At 47.6% G+C, this 23,786-nt stretch overlaps 1 protein-coding gene across 1 annotated transcript in view; it reads right to left on the bottom strand.

Moving 5' to 3' along the window:
* Window positions 1–312: 312 nt before the first annotated feature.
* Window positions 313–23,786, bottom strand: part of ATP6V0D1 (ATPase H+ transporting V0 subunit d1) — a 33,786-nt gene continuing 10,312 nt past the window's right edge. Inside the window, exons 3-8 of the mRNA XM_058813588.1 lie at window positions 10,650–10,828; window positions 7,662–7,741; window positions 3,769–3,846; window positions 3,007–3,183; window positions 2,182–2,259; window positions 313–1,666 (exon numbers count right to left, since the gene is read on the bottom strand). Coding sequence (XP_058669571.1) covers window positions 1,505–1,666; window positions 2,182–2,259; window positions 3,007–3,183; window positions 3,769–3,846; window positions 7,662–7,741; window positions 10,650–10,828 — 754 coding nt within the window. The 3' untranslated portion in view covers window positions 313–1,504. The remainder of the gene's footprint in view (window positions 1,667–2,181; window positions 2,260–3,006; window positions 3,184–3,768; window positions 3,847–7,661; window positions 7,742–10,649; window positions 10,829–23,786) is intronic.

The raw sequence follows: 23,786 nt of genomic DNA, 5'->3' as shown, positions 1-23,786 counted from the left end.
CCATGTGGACAGCCCCAGGCACCAGGGACAAACCATGCAGCTCCCTCACCTTATGGACCATTCCCATAAGGCTGCACCCCTTAGCTCAGCAGCCAGCTGCACCCACAGAGCACACACTGTCCTGGCTTGGGCTGGAGGGAGTACTCTGGGCCTCATGGGGTGGTACCACGATTCCTGTGGTACAAACAAGTGTCCCAACTCACACAGGAACCATACCAGGCTCCACCACCACAACTACCAGATTCCCTGTGACTGATGGAGGCTCCACCTGGGGCTGTGGGAGCAGGTGCCCAAGTAAGCAGGAGAGCACAGTGCAGTAGGCAGATATTTATTGGTGTAGAGAGGAGGGGATCACAGGAAAACAAGCTGCAGAGGTGACCACAGCACAAGCTGGGACAGAGCCATTCTCCATTGATCCTTCCTCCCAGCAGCATCCAGCGTGTTTCCCTCTAGCAAAAGGCTTGTCTGCTGCCATTGCACATCTCCCAGAACTCACGTGCAAATAGGAGCTAGCCAGAACACAGTAGCACAGAGCAGGGCTGCCACACCATGCCCAGGGCTTGGCTCCCACCCTAGACCACAGACAGGCAGGGCCTGGGACATCCCTGCCCCCACCAGGGTGACTAAGGCTGCTCTGTTCCCTGGCCAGCTGTGCCGTACAGCTCCATGGTAGTGCCAATCCACCCTCTGCAGGGGAGAAGCCTGGATGTCTACCCTGGAGGGGCGCAGGGGTCCACCAATATCTGCAGAGCCCAGAGGAGCCCCAGCTCTTCCATGGCTGTGTCAGTAAACTGCAAGCTGTGGGTCTGCACAGCTCTGAGGAAGGAGCTCAGCCAGCTTATGGATCCCTGTCCAGGGCAGGGAGACTGATGAGAGCTGAATCTGCAGACACAGTGAGGCTGCATGAGTGCAAACACTGCCAGAGTGGGAGGACTGTGCTCCACAAGCACTCTGGCTCTGCCCTCACATTCCCACAGGCTCCATTCCAGTCCTGGCCAGGGTTGCTTGGTCTCTCCCAGGTCAGGGTTCACTACAAGGGGATGCAGGGATTGCACAGCAGCATGGGGTACGCTACAAATCACAGTCTAACTACATCTCACAGGAACAACACTGAGTAGGAGACGTGCAGAGCACTGACAGAGGGCCCCCCAGCCATGGCAGACCTGGCCCATTCCTCTGCAGCAGTGGGACTCTCTCAGAGGCAGCCCCCCACAGCTCTATGGGCATAAGCACACACAGCAATTAGTACAGGAACACTGTGACTACTGTATACACAACAGGAGACCCTCCTGCTGCACAGGGCTAAGCCTGGACCACTGGTACCTCTGGACATCTCACAGCACACACAATTCCAGCTTTTGAATAATTTAACTAGCAACTGTACAGTTTTCTCATTTGATCCAGTTCCACAGATTGGACATCCCTGGAGTCTGGGCGTGGGACAATTCAGGGAGTTAGGGATCTGTCCAGACTCCAGGGGTGGGAGAGTTGGACAGGAGCAGAGTTAGAAGATGGGAATGTAGTTGTCAATCTTGGTCCTGTGCCGCTGGGCGATGCACTCTGCGATCCACACGATGTTGCGGCACTCCTGCTCCTTCAGCTTCACGAAGGCGTAGAAGACTCCAAAGTGGAATTGGTTGAGGAAGGCCAGCTTGTTCAGCTTTACCTGGGGAAAGCCCAGAGGAGGACATGTCATTTGTTCACCTCAGATAGGAGGAGTTGGTCAAGGCAAGCACGCAGCTGCTTGGAAGGACCCATGACTTCCCAGCAGGCTGGAAGGCTCTGCACAGGTATCCTGCTCCGCATCTCTCTAGGTCCCTGGGAAAGCTCTAACCTATAGCACATGGCTCAGGACAGACTGATATTTGAAGGGGGAAATATTTATAACTCAGGTACCATAAAAAGTCCTATTTTCCACGTAATTACACTCTATTGATGGACCAAATATCCATTAGCAGCCCCAAACATGCCTCCTCACACTGCTGGAATCTGTCTGGGTTAGACAACAGGCCAAGCACTATGCCAGCCCCCATTCTCATGCAGGAGCAGAGGGCAAGCATGCTTCTCCTTCCCCCAAATCCTGTTCATCCATAGTGCTGCTGACAGGGCAGTAGACCAGCTTCCTGACACCTGGAGCTTTGCAAATGGCACACGTCAAGAAGCATCTCAGGGCTCACTCACCTCGTGCTCAAAGAACCTGTCTTCAAGGGTTTTGTCTCCAGGGTTGCTGCCAGCCCCTTCAAATAGCAGCTTGTACTCCTGCAGGAAAGCATTACATGAGGATATACCCTGTACCCAAGTCCAGCAGCACTTGAGGACCTCCTGTGTCACAGATACTCCAGCCACCCTGTCAAGTCAGAGGACAGAGAAACCAAGAGTCCTGCCCCTTCTCCAAAATGTACAGTTCTCATTGCTTCAAGCCACAGGAAAAGGGGCATCAGGTACAGACCCCCTCCACATACAGACTGGAGTGCTTGGGCCAGACCCCTGTGCCCACACACACAGGCTGCTCAGTAAAGGAACACTGAGCTCTCTGACTCCAAACAGGTCCACAGCCATGCACAAAGTGGCTTGAACACAGACAAACCCAAACGTGTCCTCCCAGGTCAGCGGCTCACCTTCAACTGAGCCAGAGCTCAAGGCTGGAAGTGGGGCAACACCACTTCTCACTGAAGATACATTTCCATTCCAAATCAGGCCAGGAGAGCCTGTCACTGCTGCCACATCAGCACTTCAAGGGTTTGGTGGTAAAGGCAGTCCCCACACCCTTGGACAGGGAACATTGTCTCCCAGTCACCCCTAAAATGACAGCCATGACTAAGAAGCCAACGACATTTCAGGCAAGCCAAGTCCTGCCCAAGGAGAGCACAGGACCAACAGCATCAGAGAAGACTGGCACCTCTCTCCCCAGGCTGTCAAGTCACAGGTTTCCCCAGATCCCCAAGAAGCTCTGATGCAGAGCAGGTTCTTGTACCAATCCCCATGCCCTCACCCCAGAGCACTCACAGGGTAGTAGTCAGCAACGTTTTTGACTTGCTCGTAGTCATCTGCCCTGGCCAGCTGAGCCAGGCCCTCAGGGTAGAGCTTGCCACAGTGTGGGAACAGCTTGGCTCGGTCCTCCTTGGACAGCTCAGTACCAAATGAGTTGATGGTGATAATGAAGGCCCTCCGGTCAGCTTCAAACTGTGGGAAGAGAGTGGCTCATGCTGGGATGCAGTATCTTTAGCAAAGGCTGGCAGCTATCAGTGCTGCTCTGCACACAGCCACATCAGGAGGGCAGCAGGAGGAGGCTCCTGGGATGTGTACAGCTCTCCAGTGCTCAGCTAGGGCAGGCTACAAGTGCAGGGTTCCAGTAAGCCCTATACCTGGGGCGCATTCAGGTGAGGAAATCCCCATCCCAGGAACAAGCCAAATCCTGTCCATGTCAAGGGGTGACTCTCGCCTACTGCTCCTAAGTCCTGCACATCTCACAATAAGCTTTGGCATGGAGACAAGCTGTGACTCCAACAGCTCTGGTAGCTCTCCTACACATCACCCACATGAGAGAATGAAGATGCTGCCACAGAGGCAACTAATGTATCAGTACTTGGGGAACCAAAGTCATGCTCAGGCAGTGTTCCCCAGGGATCCCAGTGAGCAGGTCAAGTGGGCATGGGGATGCTGAGCATGAACTGGAGAATGTTTAACAACTGGCAGACAAGCTGGGCCTGAGCAGGGAGTGATGACCATCACAGTAATACCATCAGCTACGGAAGTTTCCAGACCTACCTCCAGGATTGGGCACATGGCATCTGCTGTGGTACCTCCCAGAGTCTTGCAGAACTTGTAGAAGGACTCCAGGTAAGCCTGGAAGAGAGAGGGGAGATGAGTATTCCTCCACACAGCTTCATCTACTTCCCCACAGGGCCCTTCAGCAGAGGACAGACAGCAGGCAGACTTTGCTCTCTTGCTCCCAGACGCTCTGTAACACAGCACAGGCACTCTGGCCCCATGTGAACTTGCCCACACAAGGACTGTGCTTTCCCCAGGAGCCAGAGACATGAAGGGTTGTGGTTGGGTTTGTTCAAGTGACTGCATGAGCTTACTGTGGGCAAGATCCCCAGGCAGCAAGGTTAAAGCCTATTTTTCTCCTTTGAGTCGCCTAACTCATTTTACTGAAGTCTCACGTGGTTTCCTGACCCTGCTCTGGCCTCCACAAATGTGCCAAGCCACACAACCATAGCTGAAGACTTACACTTAGAAAGTAGCGCTGTGTAAGCAGAGTCCAGAGATGAGACAGGACATCTGTGAAAGAAACCAGCCATTCTCTCCAATTCTCTTTTCACACTGCGGCCACTTGGTCTCTATCCCAAGTGAAGCACTGCAGAAATCATACAGCCAGGCACAGCTACGCTGCCTCCAGGAAATCCTTAGTGGAGATGTTCTGTAATCCATCTGGAAGATGACTCTGTCTCCCAGGGGGAGCCTAAGAAGGCTGTGGATGGCTAAAAGTATCGTTCAGCAAAAATGTTCTCAGAAGAAGTGACCAAGTATTAAAACACCTCCCCAAGCAGAGTTCTGCAAGCAGAATGTGCAAAGGGATGGAATAAAAGGATGCTGAGACACCACAAATCTCTGCTTTATCACAACAACTCTAGGACTTAAGATGGACCAAGAATGTACAAGTTGGCTACCCTCAGCCTCTGCACCAGGAAAGCACCTGGATTACTGTGTTCTGTAAATATTTGTTACCACACAGTGCAAGACGACAATGCTGGGTGAGCATCACTCATCAAAGAAAGCCTCTCCAGCATTTGCCACTGCTCAGGTGGAGGAGAGCACAGAGCAACAGTTGCAGAGTTACCACAGGAACAAGGACATAGATAATGGATGCCCTTTGAGGCTGACAGGAAAGGGAACATGGTGAAGAGATTCAGTCACTACCTCTGCCCTTATCAGAGCTCATGCACAAACCTAAGACTTTAGAAGCAAATACAGGTGAACTCCAATATCCAGCAGTGTATGGAAATCCAGTATCACATACAACACAGAAACAGTCTGTAAACAGCTGCACTGGGTGCCCTTCCAGTGACAGCAACTGGAAGAAAAACCCCAACATCCTAAAGCCTTTACCCGAGGAACAGAGGTATCTTTGCCTTTAATAATCCTCAATGGGTCTTCTCTTTCATGAACCCACCCTCTCTGCCTCCTGCCAGCCTCACCTGTCCTCAAATCTAGTCTGAAGACAGGCCTGTGGCCTGTCCATCCACAATGACTTTTCCAACGTCATCTGTGGATACCACCCTCCTCTGCCAGGTGAGGAACCCTAGGCTTTTCCTGCAGTTTTCTGTACAGAATCATCATACCCAAGCTTCTAAATGTGTCTGCCTTAGCATCATCTCCTGTTTTGCTGTTCATACTCTGATTAGTGGAATGAGATAGTGTCCAGGTCAAGCACACTTTACAGATGGATTCAGTAGCACAGTGATACTCATACAGTTCTTTTCTACTGTTAGGAATATGTTACCTTGTATAGAGACAATTGCTTACGTCAATCATTAGCCAAGATTCCAATTAGTAGTAGGAAGGAACAAGGAGACCCTCACTATACAAGCAGAGTTAGGGCTCCCTCCTGGCCTCTCCCATACACCAGTCCACATTTACCCACACTGATTTGCCTGCTTTATTTTATTGTCCAGTTGCAAAGCTCCTTCAACTGGTTCCTACAAGAAAGTCACCAGCAAAGGCCAACAGTCAGCTGGCTTCACTTCAACAAGAGATGGAACAAAGGGAGTAAGCACTGAAGATAACAAGGCCAGCAATAAAGATAACAATGCCAGCACACTTCCATTGCAAGACTTGGCTGCTGACTGCACTCTACACTAAGCACTGACCATTTTTAACCTCTGTTCCCCATTTTAATCATATTTCCATTTGAGAACCTTCATTGCTAACAAGAAGCCTTTGTAATAGCCTTCCTCCTATGAATCCTGCTCAAACCTTCTGTCAACACACTCACAGATTTCTTAAAAGCCTTCAGTATGTCTGGGAGATAGCACTTCCCCTTGCCATGCCAACTCCACACGAATGCAGGCATCTGTCCCAGGCCTGTTGTGCTTTTCAGAGCAACTCTCTGCAGATTTCAGACCTGATTTTATTTCCCTCATTTGCATTGTATTATGCATTTTCCAGTCCCTGGGGAGAGAGGTAGCTTCAAGTATTCTGTAGGCAGCAATTACCTTTTCCACTCCTTCATCTCTGTGATTTGTTACGGACAGAGCCCCTGAATTCCCCAGGGGCTGCTCTTTAGCAAGAACCAGTGCCAGCACACACTGAGGCATTACAGGCACCTACATTTCCATTTGTGGGTAGGAAGAGCAGACTATAAAGCAGTATTGAGCCTCAAAAAGGATATGGGAAAGGACATGGCAGCTGGGATCTAAAGGGATACATCCCACCTCCCTCCCAGCCAGTTTTCCCTGTGCCCACTCTGCTGCCTGCCTTCCCCCTCCTGCTTCACATTGAGACCTGTGCCCTGCAAGGCTCTGGTGTTTATGCACACAGGTGTCCCTCCCTGTTACAGCAAAGACCAGTACACGCCAGAGGCCACAGGCAGCTGGGCATGACTGCTGACGCGCCGCTCCTTTTCCCTCCTTTTGCCTCCTTCCCTTCACGCCTGACCTGCTCTCTGCCTCTCCAAACAGGCCATAGCTTTCTTGGGAAGAAGAGGTCATACTGACTGCAGGCTGGATGTGACCAGCCAAAACAAGATTGACAGATAAAATCTGCATCCCACCCCTGATCCAGAGAGCAGAGATGGAGCGATAGCCACAGCCTGCACATAAACACACGCTTCAACACTGCCAGCTAAAACCAGACAGAGCCTGCAGAGGAGATGACAGTCAGGACAAGGAGATCCTTAGCCCCCTCCACATCTCTCTGCCAATACTCTCCCCAGCTTGCATCTTTCACACTGCTCTACCAAGAACATCTAACCCTAATCACGGCCACAGAAGGCTTGAGCAGACAGTGGCAAGGTCTTTGGGAAGGGCTCAAAACAAGGAGCGAAGCCATGGGAGTCCTTCAACCAAGTTTAAGTTTAGTCACTGTGAATGCAGTTAACCGCACCTCTGAACCCATGTGGTAAGGGAGCAGGCTTCTCCTGCCTGCCTAGGGCATGAGTAAATTCAAAGACACAACCTCTGCAAAATCTCTTGTACAGACTCCTGAGAAAATCCCCTCTGCCTAGCTCTGGTGCCCTGACTCAGCAGAGCTGTGTGATCAGATGTCAGGCCCCTCCAGGAGTGTTATCTTTACTTTCCAATGGATGCAAGGAGGTTTTGGCCATGTTTAATCACCACACCAGGAATAAATAGGGAAGTTTACATTTCCTTCCTGTCTCAGGAAGGAGAGGGCACTAGGACAAGAGGCAATAGGCAGAAACTGATGCACAGAACTTCCACCTGAATATGAGGAAGAATCTTCTTACTGTGTGGATGACCATGCACTGGAACTGTTTGCCCAGCAAGGGTGTGGAGCCTCCCTCACTAGAGATATTCCAGAACCATCTGGACACAATCCTGTGTTGTGGGATAGCCCTACTTGAGCAGGGATGTTGAACCAGATGACCCACTGTGGTCCTTTCCAATCAAACCCATTCTGCAACTCTGTGACTCATTTACCTTATACAGCGTGTTTCGAATTATTTCAATATTCATTTCATCCAGGTCCTGTTCAGATATGCAGTCTTGGAAGAAAGCAGCTGAAACAGAGCCAGAGACAGAGTTAGCATTGCCCTAACCAGAGCCATGCTCAGCATTTTCCAGACTCCTCAACAATACCAGGCAGAAGCACATCCTGTGTTGAGCTTGTCCCTCCTAGGCCTGGCCCTTATTTTCAGCAGCCAAATTGTCATGACTCAAAACCTCAGGCTCCACCATGGTCCCTTAGGCCATAATAATTTTTGGGGTTCTCTTATGAAAATCTTTCTTTACCTCTTAGTCCCATGGTTTTATTCCCAGCAGAAATTCTCAGCTCTTGCCCCCAGCATCAGTGATAGAGAAGCCTGTATTTAAACATAAGCAGTCCCCAAACTGATCCCAGATGCAGGCACTTGGAGGTGACAAGGCAGCTTTGAACTGCCTGCTACAGCACTGCAGGAGTGCTTAAGCACCTGTGAGACAGTAGCCAGTGAAACACAAGGAGCTGATGCTTCTCCCTCCTACAATATCTTAGTGGGGATTAAGGTATGATGATGCCATAGCTCGTATTGCCCATGACACTGGTCATGGTTGGAGTCAGGAGTTGTTTCTCCTGGTCAAGTCTATCAGTCTCATTTTCCACTTCTTCCAAGGGCTTTTATTTCTCTAGCTGAAAGTTAGTAACAGGAGACAGAATAAATTACTAGGACTTGGTAGGATGCTCAGCCATACATACTTTGCCAGAGTATCCCTGGGAGGGAGTTGGAGAAGTTGTTGCCACCTAAAGAACACAGATTTCAGATCAAACAGGTGCTGCAAGCTGCAGATCTAGAGTCTTGTACATCTACAGTGTAAATGTAAACGAGTGGTACAATAAAACCCATTGACAGAACTTCCTGACTTCAACTCTCACTCAGTAACCAACTTTGCTGAATTTGCTACAAAGAGAAATCTGATCTGTCTCAGCTTACACAGTGCAGCTGTGGGTAACAGACACCACAGCCGTGCTGAGAACTGACCAGTGCTCTGCTCTGTGCAACAAACCAGCTGCAATGCAGGCTCACACCTCTGGCCTGCACCACTTTTATAGCATGAGCTGCCTGGAAGGACAGCAGCCACAGTGTGGGTCTGGAGGGTCCTGAACAGAGGTTAACCTCTGCAGAAGTTTCTTTGCAGCACCAGAGCACAATGCCACGTGTCCGGGGGAACGCTGCTCCCGATGGTTGGCAAAAATGCAAACAGAGTGTGCCAGGACTGGTTTTTACTGCAGGATGTGCTGGCCAGCCTGGAGAGCTAAGCAGTGGCTACTTCAGAGTAGCTGAGGAATGAGTACACAGCTATTTCAGTTCTTGGCCCTCCAATATCCCAAATTAAGCTTACAGCCCTGTTAACCTATGAAAGCCATTTGGGGTTAGGCATTCCCACCAAGCCACGTAGCTACTCAAGTCCTTTTAGGAGATAGAGCTGCTGTTTCTTTGCGTGTGGTCACTGGAAAGAGTGCAAGTTAAACAACTGAAGCCTGCATGCCTGCTTGTTTAGGCAACACAGCTACTCCCCATGCTCCCCTGCTGAAGAAATGCCATACTGGTTGGTACACAGCCCCAAGGGCATGGCCAGGGCAAAGGTCTGGAGAAGCTAGCCCAGGCAGGGCTGGAGCAGGCAAAACCAACTCATGGACAAGTACATGAAAGCAAGAGGCAAAGACCCTCAATTGCCAGCCATGGTGTCCAGAAGCACCTCAACACTGACATGGGGCATTTTCACTCCATATTCTGCTGGAAGCTTTAAGGTGTCTGAGAGATAATATCTCTGAAATACTCTGTTCCATCTTCTTACCAAAATGGGAAGGTTCCCACTTACTTGTGAGGAGGATTTTCTTCCCACACATCATCCCCACAGTGGGCTCAACTCAGCTGCATGCAGAGCCTCAGTTCTCCTGCTCTGTTGTTGCCCTGCCTTGCAACCCAGATCTCCTGAAGCAGGTTTTCCCTTCTTTACTGGGCACAAGTCATTTTTCCATGATGACTGCTTCATTTGCCCCATTATAACAGAGCATTTACAAAAGCACTTTCAGTTCCAAAGCCAACTATTTCTATCAAAGACAGCATGATGACTTAGAGTGTTTTCTTCTTTCTAGCAACCCCAAAAGAATGACTAATCACTGACTCAGGCATATCTCATTACGTTTTTGCCCACAGATGCTAAACTAGAAAGTCACCTGTGACTACCTCCCCTACTACTGCAAAGACTTCCATATTTTCTCCAGAACCACTTCCTACACCTTTATCTTTAAAGAGCAGATCTATCTGACTAGCTCTTCATGAGATACTTGGTTTTAGCATTATGTGCCTCCTAAACAAGCCTGTAGACCTGAGACAATGTACCTCAGTTCAGGATGCTGGTATACAATGAGTTTTAAATAGCTTTTGGAGATTTTTTTTGTTTTGCTGTCATTGTTTGGGTTTGTTTTTTATTTATATAAAGGGCTTTTATTCAAATAGTGCTAATTTTAGTAGTCCCAGAACAAGACTGGGCATGCGCTTTATCTCTGTAATTATCTATAAAAACTGCATACAAGAAATTACCCAGTGGTCCAACTAAAAGTGCTAGAAATCAAGTGATTCATTCCAGCAGAAGACCCAACTTTAATCTCCTTCACTAAGGAGATTAAAGGCCTGGCTCACAAAAACCAAACTGTCTAGGATCTTGCCCTACCACTGTGATGGCCTGGACACTGATTGAAGGGCACAGAGAGGTAGCTGTCCTCCAGAGGAAAAGATAGCATAGGAGAGACATAAACCTGAACTCAAGCCCAGCCACCAAAGCAGTACAGCCACAGCTGTGCATTACCCACCACTTTGTCTTCCTGGAGCACAACTTAGGCTTAGCTGGAGATAGTCAGACTGGGGGAGAAAGGGACATCTGTTCCACCATGGACAGCTGGGAGGTATTTTGAACAGCTCCACTCACCCAGGGGAGTGTCCACCAAGATTGCATTGTAAAGCTCTGCAGGTGTCTGAGCAATGTTCACAGCTTCCATCTGCTCAAAACTTCCCAGAGGATGGCATTTGGGCACCAGCTCGGAGATGGAACGCTGGTGCAGAGTCCCGGTGATCAGCAGAATGACATTGTCAATCATGTAGCTGTACCTGGAGGAATGAAAGAGGGAGACTGAAACAATACATACAATATGAAACCCAGCAACAGGCACACATCATCTCCTCGTGAACATCTCCAGAAAGATGCACACTTCCCACAAAGAAGTACTAAGGCACCTCCTTAGCATCTGTTTGTCATGCCAGCCTAGGAGAAGGCAGTCAGGCATAATCCCAGGCTGTGATTTATGCCACAGCTGAACCACACCATCTGGGTACCACCTACCACTGAAGAGCATTAGACTGGAACTGACTTCTGGAGGTCTCTGGCCCCATACCCTGCTATGAGCACAGCCAGCTCTAACTGCTCAGGCAAAAAGACTTTTGAGTGTTCATATGAACTTTGAATTACTTGCAAGGATGTGTCTATCACAACCTCCCTGGGGCTCTGCTTCAACATCCAGACACACTTGCAATGAAAAGGCTTTCCCTAACATTCCCCCATGGTCATTTGTCTACTGTCTCTCTTTCTAACCCCACACACCTCCAAGAGGAGCCTGGCTCCAGTTTCAGTGCCAGCAACACTGCTCCATCTTGCCAAGTGAAAGGAGGAAGGGTCACATTTCTGCCGCCTCACTCCATTCCAACAACAACAGGACTGGCAGCTTTGGCACAACCTTCACTCACACCCTCAAGAAACTACACACAAGGTTTTTCACACCTTACACCAAAAGCTACAAACTTCTTCGCATTAGCCCAAGTTATGACACCCCAAACCAAGTTCTCCACTTATGTTGCTCAGGATTAGCAGATTCAGTCTTTGGCACTGCAGCAATGGGACATTCAATCTGGAATCACAGTACCTGGCATAAGTTCCACCAACACAAGCCCTCCGTAGCCCTCCTTTCCAATATGTCTATTTTCCTCCTGCACAGAGGAGCTGAGAACTGGGCACAGCATGCCAGGTGAGGCCTCCCCTGAGCAGCAGAGAACGAACACCTCCCAGTACTCCCAATCCAGCCAGAGAAGAGAGACACAGCTAGCCTGAAGACTGGGAACACATGAAAGGCTGGTAGCCTTCTCCAATAGAAGGTCCAAGCAAGGGATCAAGGCATCACATAAATATCAGGTGTCCCCAGCAAGAACAGCAGCAATAGTCTAGGCATCTCCACCACCAGCTAAGTCACAAGCCAACCAAGCTGAGAACTTGATAAACATCAAGTGAGATGAGGGGTTTTTTTAAGTCAGCAGAAGTTGTTTTTGCACATATCCCTGAGCAGCACAGGGAAGAGGCACAGATGCTCAAGAGCAGGGTATGTGGCATTTTACACTCCCTTGATCGCACTCCTAGAACTCTAAAAAATTAGATGATGGAAAAGACCTGAAGAAGCTCCTTGGCAGCAGCTGCTTCAAAACAAATGAGATCAGGCCTGAACTAGAATGGCAAAAGGAGCTATGCACATCTGGAGTTGTAGAGAGTCATGCTTCTCACAGGTACTTGAGTACTGAAGAAAGGGAATTTAAGGCCAGCATCCTGGGACAGAGGTGAAGACAGGCATGGCAAGGCTCTGGTGATGTTTGACAGACACACTGGGATGCTGCTGGTCTTTGCATTTCCAAGCTAACAAAGAGCACAGTGCAGACCAGCTTCCCTTTAACCACATCAAAGGCAGGTAAGAGCCAGTTACAGGCAGATTTTGCTAGTTTTTATTAGATGGGCTGATTGCCTCTCAAATATGCTCAAAGGGCATGTCCATGAAAACATCAAATCCACACCTTAGTTCCTCAAACAGGCACTGCTTTTTTCTCTCCACACTGCAAGGCTGAGTAATGCACCTCCTGGCCCTGTGATTTTTGCAGAGAGCCCTTCTGTTTTCACAGCCTGCCTTTCCTGGTTCAATCTAGAACCAGGGCAATCAGCACAAGCTTCATGTACTAGGAAACCTCCTTTTGCCCTTTAATCTGCAAGGTCATTATCTTCCCTCCTGCTTGTACAGCTCTCACCATGGAGATGACTGCAATCTCCAGGACAGCAAGAAGGGCCTGTTTATGAGAACTGAGGTAAGTCTCCTGCAGTAAGCAGCTGGTTCCTGGTAAATAAAAGTATCTGCACCCTAACACAGATGCTTCTCCATGAGGTGCACCAGAACGAGGATACAGAAGATCATTTCCCAGCTCCACCATCTGCCCTCAACAATGCAAGTTTCCTTAGTGCAACACAGTAGCTTTAAGGAAAGACCATGGCCAGCACTTCTCTCAACAAAGCAAGGCAACAATACACAACCAGACCAAATTTGTTATTTTAACTCAGCCTACAGTGAAGGAATAGGTAAGGAAATACAGTCATGTATGGCAGCACACCTCCTTCCTATCTCCAGTTTACTACAGTTACCACTCTCCACAAGATATTTGCAAGGAGCCTGGCCAATGTCAACTGTACACAAAAGGAACTGAGGAGAAGTGTCTGGAGCCCTACTGCCCTCAGGTCTTCAGAGCAGCTCACTGGAGTCCCACCAAGCTCATTGATGCCTTCCCAGTCTAGCTCAGCACAAAAGCCACAGCCAGGTTTTGGGAGAGCTGCCAAAATCTGAGTCTCTTCACACATGGAAGCTCCTGCTTTTGGACTGATGGTCTCAGGAAAGACAACCCAGCTGGCTTCCAGTGCCAGACAGCAAAGCATGGCCATCCCTGTTTAATTGATACCCCTTAACTTGACTGTTTCCTCATCCTTCAGGGAGGTCTGGGAAATGCACAGTCCATAGCCCAAATGACAAGGAAGCACTAACTGTTTTAAAGATTACTTCACCTCCTTAAATCTTGATATCAAAGGATTCATCCCTGTAGGAAGAGTCAATCTGTGTGAGACAGAAGGGGAATTCTCATTCAAACTTCTCTCCTGAAAGCATTTGAAACCTTCACAACAACAAGGCAAATATGGCAGGACAAAGGTCTTCTTGTACCTGTTAAGGCCAGGCAGACACCAGCAGCACTACCTAACCTCTCACAATAGCTCCATTTACTTCAAGCAAGGCCAAACCATCCTCATTCACATTCAGTCCCTACTTCATCCCAATAAAACCAGTCACAGCTTAGCCACTCATGGCTACAGAACAAGTCTTCCAGTGCCAGGGCAGCTGGAAAAGCCTCTTCTCATCTGTGGAAGGGGCAACAGTCACATTGCTGGGTCAGGTTTCAACAAGGCCCCATCTGCCTCCATCACCAAAGCTGTCCCAAGACCACAGCAGAGGTCTTGGCTAAGCTGGCATTTCCTCCCAGGCCCAAAGAAATAGATTAAGTACAGCAGCAGCAGTGTTTCTAAGAACCCCCAACTACTTGTGTAATAGAGCAACTTTTGTTGTCATCTTCTTCATCTCCTATAAAGTTCTGACCAGCTACAAATGTTTCAGCTGTCATGGTTAATGCCTGCTCAGAGCCCTCCAAGAGCATTTTAACCTTCTCTAGCTCTCAGTGCAGCTAATAAGAGGACCATGTTCTGGACACATAAGAAAACAGAAGTAGTTTGTCACTTGCAACACCATGAAGCCTTACTTCAGCCCACTTGGATGGCCTCTGCACAGCAAAACTCTCCTGCACACAAAGGTGTTTTACCTGCTTTGAGCTGCCTTCTGCTCACCTGGGGACATGGACACAAAACCAGCCAGAGTCTGGCATGCACAGTTACACCAGGCATAACTCTTCCTGTCACTCACTGAGCAGAGGTGTCACAAATTCCAGAAACTCACATTCACAGAAATACAATTTTAGTCAGTACTGAGAAGTGTTAGCAACATCTCACAGGAGAGTATAATTTCTTATTAAGGGACCAAAAAGAGTCAGCAACCATAGAAATATCCTCAGCATCACCCACAACAGGGCAGAGACAATGATTTACAGCTTCCTGAAGTCTGAGACAACTGGAGCCACTATCTTAGCTCCTCCAGTGATTCCCACTGCAGAACAATGTACATTGGGTGACACTCAGATAACAAGAACAAAGTCAGGCTAGGGTATGCCTAGAGAAGCCAAAAGAGAGGCACTGGTGGGGGAAACCTTCCTTCCAGCAGCAGCAGGCCAGAGTCCATTCTCACTGCTGGTTTTGGGAGGCATGGTCTCAGGCAGACACAGCAGAGAACCCTCACAGAGAAGAGGGGAGAGCCAGCCCCCAGGAGCTAAATCCTGACAGTCACCCATGGGTAGCTATGGAGCAGAATCAAGCATGAGTAGAACACAAGTACTTTGACAATGTATGTTTTCTCCTTCTGACATTACTTAAGTACAGACACTGATAAATGAGATATGCAAGAAAGACTTCAGTGGCCCACTGAATATTTGGAGAGGTTGTTTTAGCATGGGAGCACATGAAATGCATGAGCACTCATCATATGGGGCATTTACAATTTGGCCTCAAGGCACTCAGGCAGAGCCCTGCAAGGCAGTGACCCCAAAACAGTTACAGCTTCTCCCTCCTCCACTTACTTATCTAATCTAATCATAAAGAATCATTGTCCTACAGCAGATAGGTTGGTCTTTTATTGCCTTCTGTTCCAGGATACTAAAAAAACCGTTAACAATACTGCAAGTAGTCACAAAGCATGACTAATGATGGAATATTGCATGACCTGAGATTCTCAGGGATCCTCCAAAAGTAAAGCCAAAACTGTAGCTCCAACAGCTGCTCTGCAAGGGATCATGAGGACAGCCCTCCATGTCACAGCCAACAGACAGCAGAGGGCCAATGCAGAGGTGCATAGCAGGGGTTTTGTCGGGATGGGTTAAGATATTGCCTTGCTCAGGCAGCTTCAATGCTTTCCAAAACCAGCATCAGACATTAACTCAGACTACTGTGAGCAAGGCCAAAGTTCCTATGTGACTGCATTGGGCAGTTACTCAGATTACTATAGAAGCATGAATTTATTTTGGGATGAAAAAGGAAAATTTCCAGTGGGATCAGAGTAGTGCTCTGGACTCGGCATGAATTCCAGAGACAGCTTGAAAAGATAATGAAGTTGTTTTGACTATAGTCACTTTAGCATCTACTGCTTCCTCTTGCAGCTCATTCAGTTCACACACTCAGGGGGTGTTGGGAGAAGTAACTTAGGGAAAAACTTTCAGGCTGTTTTGCTGCTGCTTCCTTGGGTTTTTGCATAAATACACAGATCCATCTATATCCCACTGGATACTGTGCTGGTACACAGAGCCACTTGTCACACCTCTCTCAAGCTCCAAATGTTAAGCAGCCACAGGGGAAAGCAACACACAGACTTCAAAGCCCAAAAGAGCAGTGGCTGACACTAAGAATAGTGCCAACAGCTGAGATGTTTGTATCTGTGGGGTCAGCTTAAGATCATTAGTAAATAACTGCACAGATGTCCTGATCTGGAAAGGAGAGGAATGTTGCACATCAGGAAGATCTCAGTGTCTCACTGAGACTTGTTTGAGTAACAGACAATGGATGTGAACAGAGTCAAATCCTTTAATCAGTTTTTCAGCTCACATTAGAACAGGTCAGATCAGCAGCAGTTCAACCTCTCATCTATCTGCAGCTGAAGCTCAGACAGTCCAGGGAACAGCAGGAGCAGATGCAGTGTGTGATGATCTCTGCTCAAAGTGTCCTTGCTGATCTTTTCCTACCTTTGCACACTGTCCTTCCTAGAGTCACACCGATACAAACCATACCTAAGTGCTACACTCATGAACCTGCCAGAGAGAAAGCTGAGAATTTCATGGTTGCCACCACAAACCAAGGGCCCTCAGCCAGGAAGTGGGTGCTCTGCTAAACTTAGATCAACAAGACCATTTGAGAGCAAAGAGTTATAACTTCACAGTGCTACAGAGCCTGTGGCAGCCTTTCAAAACCAAGTATCCAGGAATGTTCTCAGCATTAATCTAAATTTAGCTGTATCTCCACATGATTTTCACCATCCTCTAGTCTAGGTCTCTAGGGATACTGACCTCAGTTTTCCACTGGTATCATCTGTTAACTTACATGCAGGGATACAGTGTTGGCTGCATTGAAGATTAATGAGAAAAAAGCTGCAAGAAATACTTTTAATTTTAAGGCTTTGTGAATTTGACTGAGTGTTCCTGATGTGTAAATACCTCTTGAAACATCAGGGAATGTTTTGAGCACCTTGCAGCCTGGTGCAGGAATCTCTGATTACCTAAACTCGATGTCTCAAACTTTGAGAAACACAAGGCTGATATGCAAAGCTGAGCCCTGGCACCCTGCACCATGTTGAACAGACTTGAGCCCTAATAAAATTTTAAATATTGACCAAAACTATGTAATCATGCTGCTTTCCCAGGGATCAGATGCAGAAGTCAAATTTCCATAAAGTTTTACTTATCTTACCTGTAAAGCACAAACCCCACAACATTTCATGGATATAAAATAAGAGGAAAGGCTGCACTGTTCACATTATGCCCCAAACTGTCTCTAGTAGCTAAGAAACCTGAGTGAGTTTAGAGGGCTAAAAGCCTTTACCTGCTCCTCAGTGAATGTGTGGTCTGACCAATGTGCAGAACATCTCTGTGCATGCAGACCTGCTGCCAGCAGAAGCCAAGAAAATTCATCATCCCACCTGACATGCAGTAAACCACAGGAGGCAGACACAAGATTTAGCTCAACCTCTAAATATTGTGGTACTTATTCAAAGCTCCACACAAGTGTTTGCTAGACTTCAAACCAGCTTACAGAATGGACCTGGGAGAGGGGACTAGGACCCAGGATACCCCCAGGAAGCCTTCAGAAGCAGTGCTCTTGGCCTTCAGACCTTTTCTGGCTGAACTTGCCAGTCTAGAGTACTGGGTGAGGCAAATCAATGGAAAGGTAAAAGGAAAACAAAAGCTGCTAAGGTCAAGCATGAAAGACCTTGGGAATGGTTTCAGTAGAAGAATGAAGCATGTTACATGTAAACAGAATTGCTTAGTGAGTGCACACTCAGCTGAAGGCACTGCACATGGGTTTTCTTCTGGAAAAACTGCAGTCACACAATTTATTTGAGCAGCATTGATAACCTCCTCATACACACTCCCTTTCCTTCTTGTTTTATGCCTCTAACAGACATTCTCCTCAGCCTGTTGAGGAAAAGACTGCAAGAAGGAGCATGGAGGAAGTACAAGGACTGTTCCTGCAAACTGCAGACTCACCACAGAAACTCAGCTTTAAACAAAGCCCAAGAAGATACAGAAGTCCACACATTGCCTGTGGATGACACCACATAAGCTTGGACAGGGGTGATATCCAGGGGCAACAAATTCTCACCTAATCACCCAGAGCCTGCATGCTAGAGCCCCTTCTCAGACCCTGCAGAGTTTCACTGAAGCCTTCCCTTAGTGACACACAGGTTGAAATCTGGAGCTCATCACTCACTTTTTGAGCATCTTTACTGCCACAAGTAACATTTTGTTAGCCTTTCTGATCACTACCACTGCTCACTGTTTGCCAGGCACTGTGGTAACACACTGTGAAGAACAGTAGCAGAAAGTTAGGTTGCTCCCATTCAAATCCACTGGCCAAATGAAAAGTTTTTCAGACATCAGAAAAAAAAAAGGCAGCATTTTAATGTAATATACAGTGAAACACACCTTTCAAAAATTCCCTTTCTAATGAGGGCACCTGAAGTCACACCATGACCCCACAGTCACCACCATGCAACCCAGTCCATCATCACAGACATTGGTTCTGGGAAACCAGCATGAGATCAGCATCCTTTGGGAATGCAGGTGAGCAGATGCAGCTCTGATGCCACCATCCAGAGGACACAAATCTCTGATCATTTCCAGACCATTAGCTATGCCCTCTAATTTTGCATATTGCATAATCCCTCCAAGAACTTGGCTTATCAGTTCAACTTTGCACTCCCTGCAAACACGGAAGCTGTTTGTCAGAAACCTGTGCTGCTTTGCCAAAACAATCTCTGCCAGAAAAGGCTCTTAAACCTTTTATTGCAGAATCCCCAGCCACTACAGTAATTTTTGCTTCCTAACCTCACTGCCACCAAGGAACCTGACTGAAATAGTACAATGTAATTTTAAACGCAGCAGCATTAGGAAACATCCTTCAGATTGTTGGACTTGTCACAATGAACTACACCTAAAGCATTTGAAGGGTTTTTTCCTTCTGCAGGAAAGAATTTCAAAGGGATGCAGTCATATTTTGTAACCTCCACAGTTATGCCAGGATGCAAACTCTAGTACATTTAGAATGAAGACGGACAACTTCCTACTCCAGAGAAGATTAGTGCTCTTCAGCTTAAGCAGCAATTGAAAAATTTGGCTCCAGAAAAACCACTGCTGCAAAATTCAAATTGAATTCAAAGTTGTGCAGCAGCAACTAGATCTATTCAGTGCAGGGGGGAGGCAGAGCAGGACTGGGTCAGGGAGAAGGTAACAGAGGGAAGTGTCAGTGAAGAAAAGGCACACACAAGGGGAAAAGGTACGTGCAGCCTCATCAAAAACACATCTTGTGACCACAAAAACATACTGAAAGCCAAGTTCCCAGCTGCATCCTCAGGGCAAAAAAAGAACCTGGTTCCCAGCCCTTGCAGGCTGGTAAGATAAAGATAAAAGGTGACCTAGTCTGTCCTCTAGATGACAGGCCTGATCACAGATTTGGAAGATGTATTCACACCCAGCTTGCCCCTAGCCCTCACTCCCACGGCACACTCAGTGCCCACAGCTGCCAGCAGCTCCTCCACTGAAGACAAGACCAAACTCTTCCCTGTCCATCATTTTGCCGAGGGCTCAAGGGGCCCAACAGCTGCCAGGGCCTTGACAGTGGTGTGCTGCAAAGCCAGAGTTCCCAGAGCAGGGAACAGACTGCTGAAGAAATGGGGAGGGGAAAAAACCCCAAAACAAACCCCAAACAAAAAACCCACACACAACAAAAACCAAATAAACCAACCCAAAAACTCACTAAACCCTTTTCCCTGCCACTGGAAAAAGATTAAAGCTGACAATCTGAACAGGCTACATCAGGCTGGAGTCAGAATTCTTTATCATTATGTTGCTCCTATCTAAACCAATTCAGGAACACTGGAAGGAAGGAGAGACAGGCCATGGCACCGTGTCAGGCTAACACAAAGAACAAAGCCTGTACAGAAAGGCAAGGCAGCACATCACTAAGAAGAACCTAAAACCCACTTCCATCCCACAAGTCAATATGTGCTTGTTGAATTCAGGAAGTGGCTTTTGCTGCTTCAAGAACACTTAATACCTGTTTGTTGCTGCCCTACAGAACATCACTGCATTCCCCCAGCTGAACAGTCCATTGTTTGTGTTGGAGCAGAGATGTTAACAGACAATTTGTGCCTATCACTCAGAACCTACTGTGGCTGGCTGAAAGACATGGGGAAGCACCAGCAGACTTCCAGCAGGGAGCTGCGTGGCAAGATGCAGAGCTAGCAGGTGTGTTATGGACACTGCAGCAGCTCAGCAAGCTGAGCTTTCTGCTTGCAGTGGCAGAGGCTGCCAGCTACAGCCACCACTTGAAAAAACAAATTGAGGAAGTTGGCTGATTTCCCTTATTTTGGTACTAAGAACACAACACTTGCCACAGAAGAGTTCCTGGAGAGAACCAGAGCCAGGAAAGAGTCAGTGTGGTGCCAGGAGAGGAGCACAACAGGACAAAAAAAAAAAAAAAAAAAAATCAGTGTCAGCAAGTGACTTGGGGAACAAAGACTTTACTTTGGGGTTGCTGCCTAGCCGCGTTCTGGGGTCAGTTTTGTTCTTGTGCTTTTAAACACTGTCCTTTCTCCTGTGCTCGGACAGAGGTTAACTCCTGCCCACCTCGCCAGGTGAACATGCTCACCCAGGCTGGCTGCGCACCTGGGGACAGGAAGGACGGGGCTGGAGTGCCACCTTCCGGCGAGCACCCGGCAGCGCGGCCTCCCCTCCCTGAGCCGGGCACGGAGCGCGCACCCTCTGCCCCAGAGCCCCGCACTGCCCCCATTGCTGCTTCCTTCCCTGGCCTCCTTATGGCAGGCGCTGCTTCAAAGAGACGAGTGAAATGACACGGTATCATTCCACCGGGGACAAACGGCATGGCTCCTGGCAGGTTGGTGCTGGGGCCAGAGGAGACAAGGACACAGCAGCTCCCACAGTCAGACATGTCCCCAGATCTCAGCAATATGTCCTGAGTCAGGTCAGAGCATCCTCAAAAAACAAGCACAACAGTCACCCGATGATCCACTCAAAACTACCTCAAAGGTTCAGCAGGACATTCAGGAAGGAGAAAGCTTGATTGTTTTTTAAGTGCTTGATCCAGCTCCTGGCATCAGCCATGCACAGCATGGCCACTACCAATGAGTGTTAAGAGGCCCCAGCGGGCCCATCCTGTGTGAGGTTATCCAGGAGTCCTGAGAAGCCAAAAAGGTAAGTACATGCAGAGACATCCAAGCAGCAATGAGCTTCAAAGCTGAACTGGACACGCTACAAAACATTTCCTTCCAATTTGAGCCAGACACACCTCCTACAATCCCACTCAATTTAAAAAATCTCTGTTTACAACTCAGAAGAGGTCTGAGTGAACTCAAGCTTTCCAGCCCTGCTCAAACTTTCCACATCCTTCTGCTATTTTTTATTTCACTTCAGCCTGGATACTATTAGCACACAGATACATCCAGTTGAGTACAATTTCTTCTTCTCACCACCTGGTGCCTCAATTGCCTTGAGCTGTCTACCAGGAGCAGTCCTTATCATTTCCTGCTCAAGTCTCATTAACTACCCTGAAAGAATGGAGTGGGAAACAGTCATGTTCAAAAGGAAAGACAAATCCTCCCCTACCTATGTGTGTGCACCCAGAATGAAAAATCAAGAGGCAAAGGCTGGTTCCAGTGTCCCCCAGGCAGGCAGGATCACACAGTACCTCTGGGTGCACAAGCACAAAACCCCCAGCACTGCCAACATCCTTTGGCTGAACATTTTTACAGTGCTGCCTCCATACATGCCTGAGCTAGATGAAAACCACCGGCACAAGTATGTGCTACCAGCTCCAAAGAGAGCTGTTCTCCACTCCAGCTATTTAGGACACACATGGGAAGTTTTACACTGTCAGCAGACAAAACCTCTGGAATTTCTGTCCCCTGCCCCAAACCAAGGGACAGTTTCAGAGAACACAGTCTGAAAGGCAGCCTGAGGAGTCACAGCCTAAGAAGCCTCTTTTCTACTAGGCCTGCCACCAAAATACTAGGTTTATCAAGAGAAGATACTAAGACCCACTGGGCAAAAGCAGCACCCTCTCCAAACTCCTTGTGGTTCACTGGATCTTGTTTTAAGCTGTCTGCAGAGTCATTACAGTTACTAGAGTTTCTAATACCCTGATAGTGACTCCCACCTTGGACCAGTCAAAGCTGGTAACACCTTCTCTACTTCAACAATATTCCACTGGTGTGCTGAGTGCAGACCCAGAGGAGACCCCTCCATCAGTGGTGCAGCAGAACCACAACAAAACCCAACTGAACACTTGACCTCCGTGCACAAAAGACTCTACAAGAGTGCAGACATTCCATATGGAAAAACAACCTTCCCCTGCTTCACCTTTTGCCTTCCTCTAGGCAGCACTGCAGACAATGGCATTAAAGCAAATCTTGTGGGTAAAAAGGAAAATAAGAGATAAGAGTGAAGACAACTTGAGGAAGGAACATTCTGTGCTGAACAGAAACAATATATTCAAAAAGAGATTATGCAGCAGCAAGAGACAGAGGTATCTGCACAGAATCATGTTTTGCTGTAGAGAACTCATCAAAATCAGAATGACAGGAGCAGAACAAGATCAAAGTTAAATCTAGTTGAGGGCAGAACACCAGTTTTAAAAGTGATTCCAAAAGCTGGTAAGAACCAGCCTTTCTGATTACACAAGATGTCTGAAGTCTTCTGCAAAACACAAGGTGGATGTAGACACTGGATAAAGATCAACAGGACTGAAGTTAAGAGGAACTGGATTTCCATGGCCATCCATAGCCTCCCTAACAAGGCAGGCAGTGTGTAACCAAGGCAGGCATGGTCTGAGACCATGCAGCTCATGTTTGCCACACACTGGTTATTAAAGTGAGATTCAGGCAACAGCAAAGTTTTAAAGCCTGCAAGATACTGCTGTGCTGCCCAAACCATTGCCTTTAAAGTGATATGACAGAAGCATTAGTGATTATCATAATTCCATGGAGACATTTTCATAATCCTGTAACACAGCAAAGGAAAAGCAACAGTGGAGGATCACCCACCTAATATTGCCAAGCTCAAGCAGCACTGATGTCTTGACAGAAAATTCAAGATGGGCAAAGAGATGTTTTAAGAGTTAACTTAAGTTTGAGAGAATAGAAGAGATTGCTTCATACAGCTAAGATGATGAATTAGAAATTGCTTCATACATTGGAAACACTGCTGCAAAATGGGAGCTAAGTAATGTTTTGCTCCATGTTTAGGTCCAAACATGAAAACTCCAGAAATTTTACTGACAAGCTTTTAAGTAAAAACTATTTCTTAGAAAACAGGAAAGGCTTAGGAGACAGCTTTAACACACTGACACAGAAAATAATAGATATGAGCCACTGGGTTAGAAAGTGAGATAGCAGTAGCACCCAGACAGAAAGGAGTGAACACAAAGGCAGGTGGCAGAGAGACAGCTGTTTACTCAATATTTGCAAATGCAGATGTCACAGATAGATGAAAATTTAAAATTTTTCCATTAACCACAAAGATCTTCTACATCAGCCTGCACCATTCAAAAATTGTAGCTGGTAAGCAGGACAACAGACAACTGCCAAAATGCATGATTAAATATCACTTGCCAGAGCACTTGTGATGAGCCCAGGCTCACTGTACCAGAGGTGATACATTAACTATCACACTTGAGAACAGAGTATGATCTCCTTCTCACAAATGTAAGTTGAAGTCACATTCTACTGAACCAGAAACTCACTTTTGTCCTTGAGGCATCTCCTTGGTGGTTAGAGGAGACCTTTGGCTGTGTAGTGTGCAAGCTAAACTAGAGCTTACAGGAATGTAGACTAAG

This window comes from Ammospiza caudacuta, chromosome 13, assembly GCF_027887145.1.
Source record: "Ammospiza caudacuta isolate bAmmCau1 chromosome 13, bAmmCau1.pri, whole genome shotgun sequence".
Lineage (NCBI taxonomy): Eukaryota > Metazoa > Chordata > Aves > Passeriformes > Passerellidae > Ammospiza > Ammospiza caudacuta.
The sequence above is the reverse complement of the archived record's forward strand: the minus strand, read 5'-3'. Positions and strand labels throughout refer to the sequence as shown.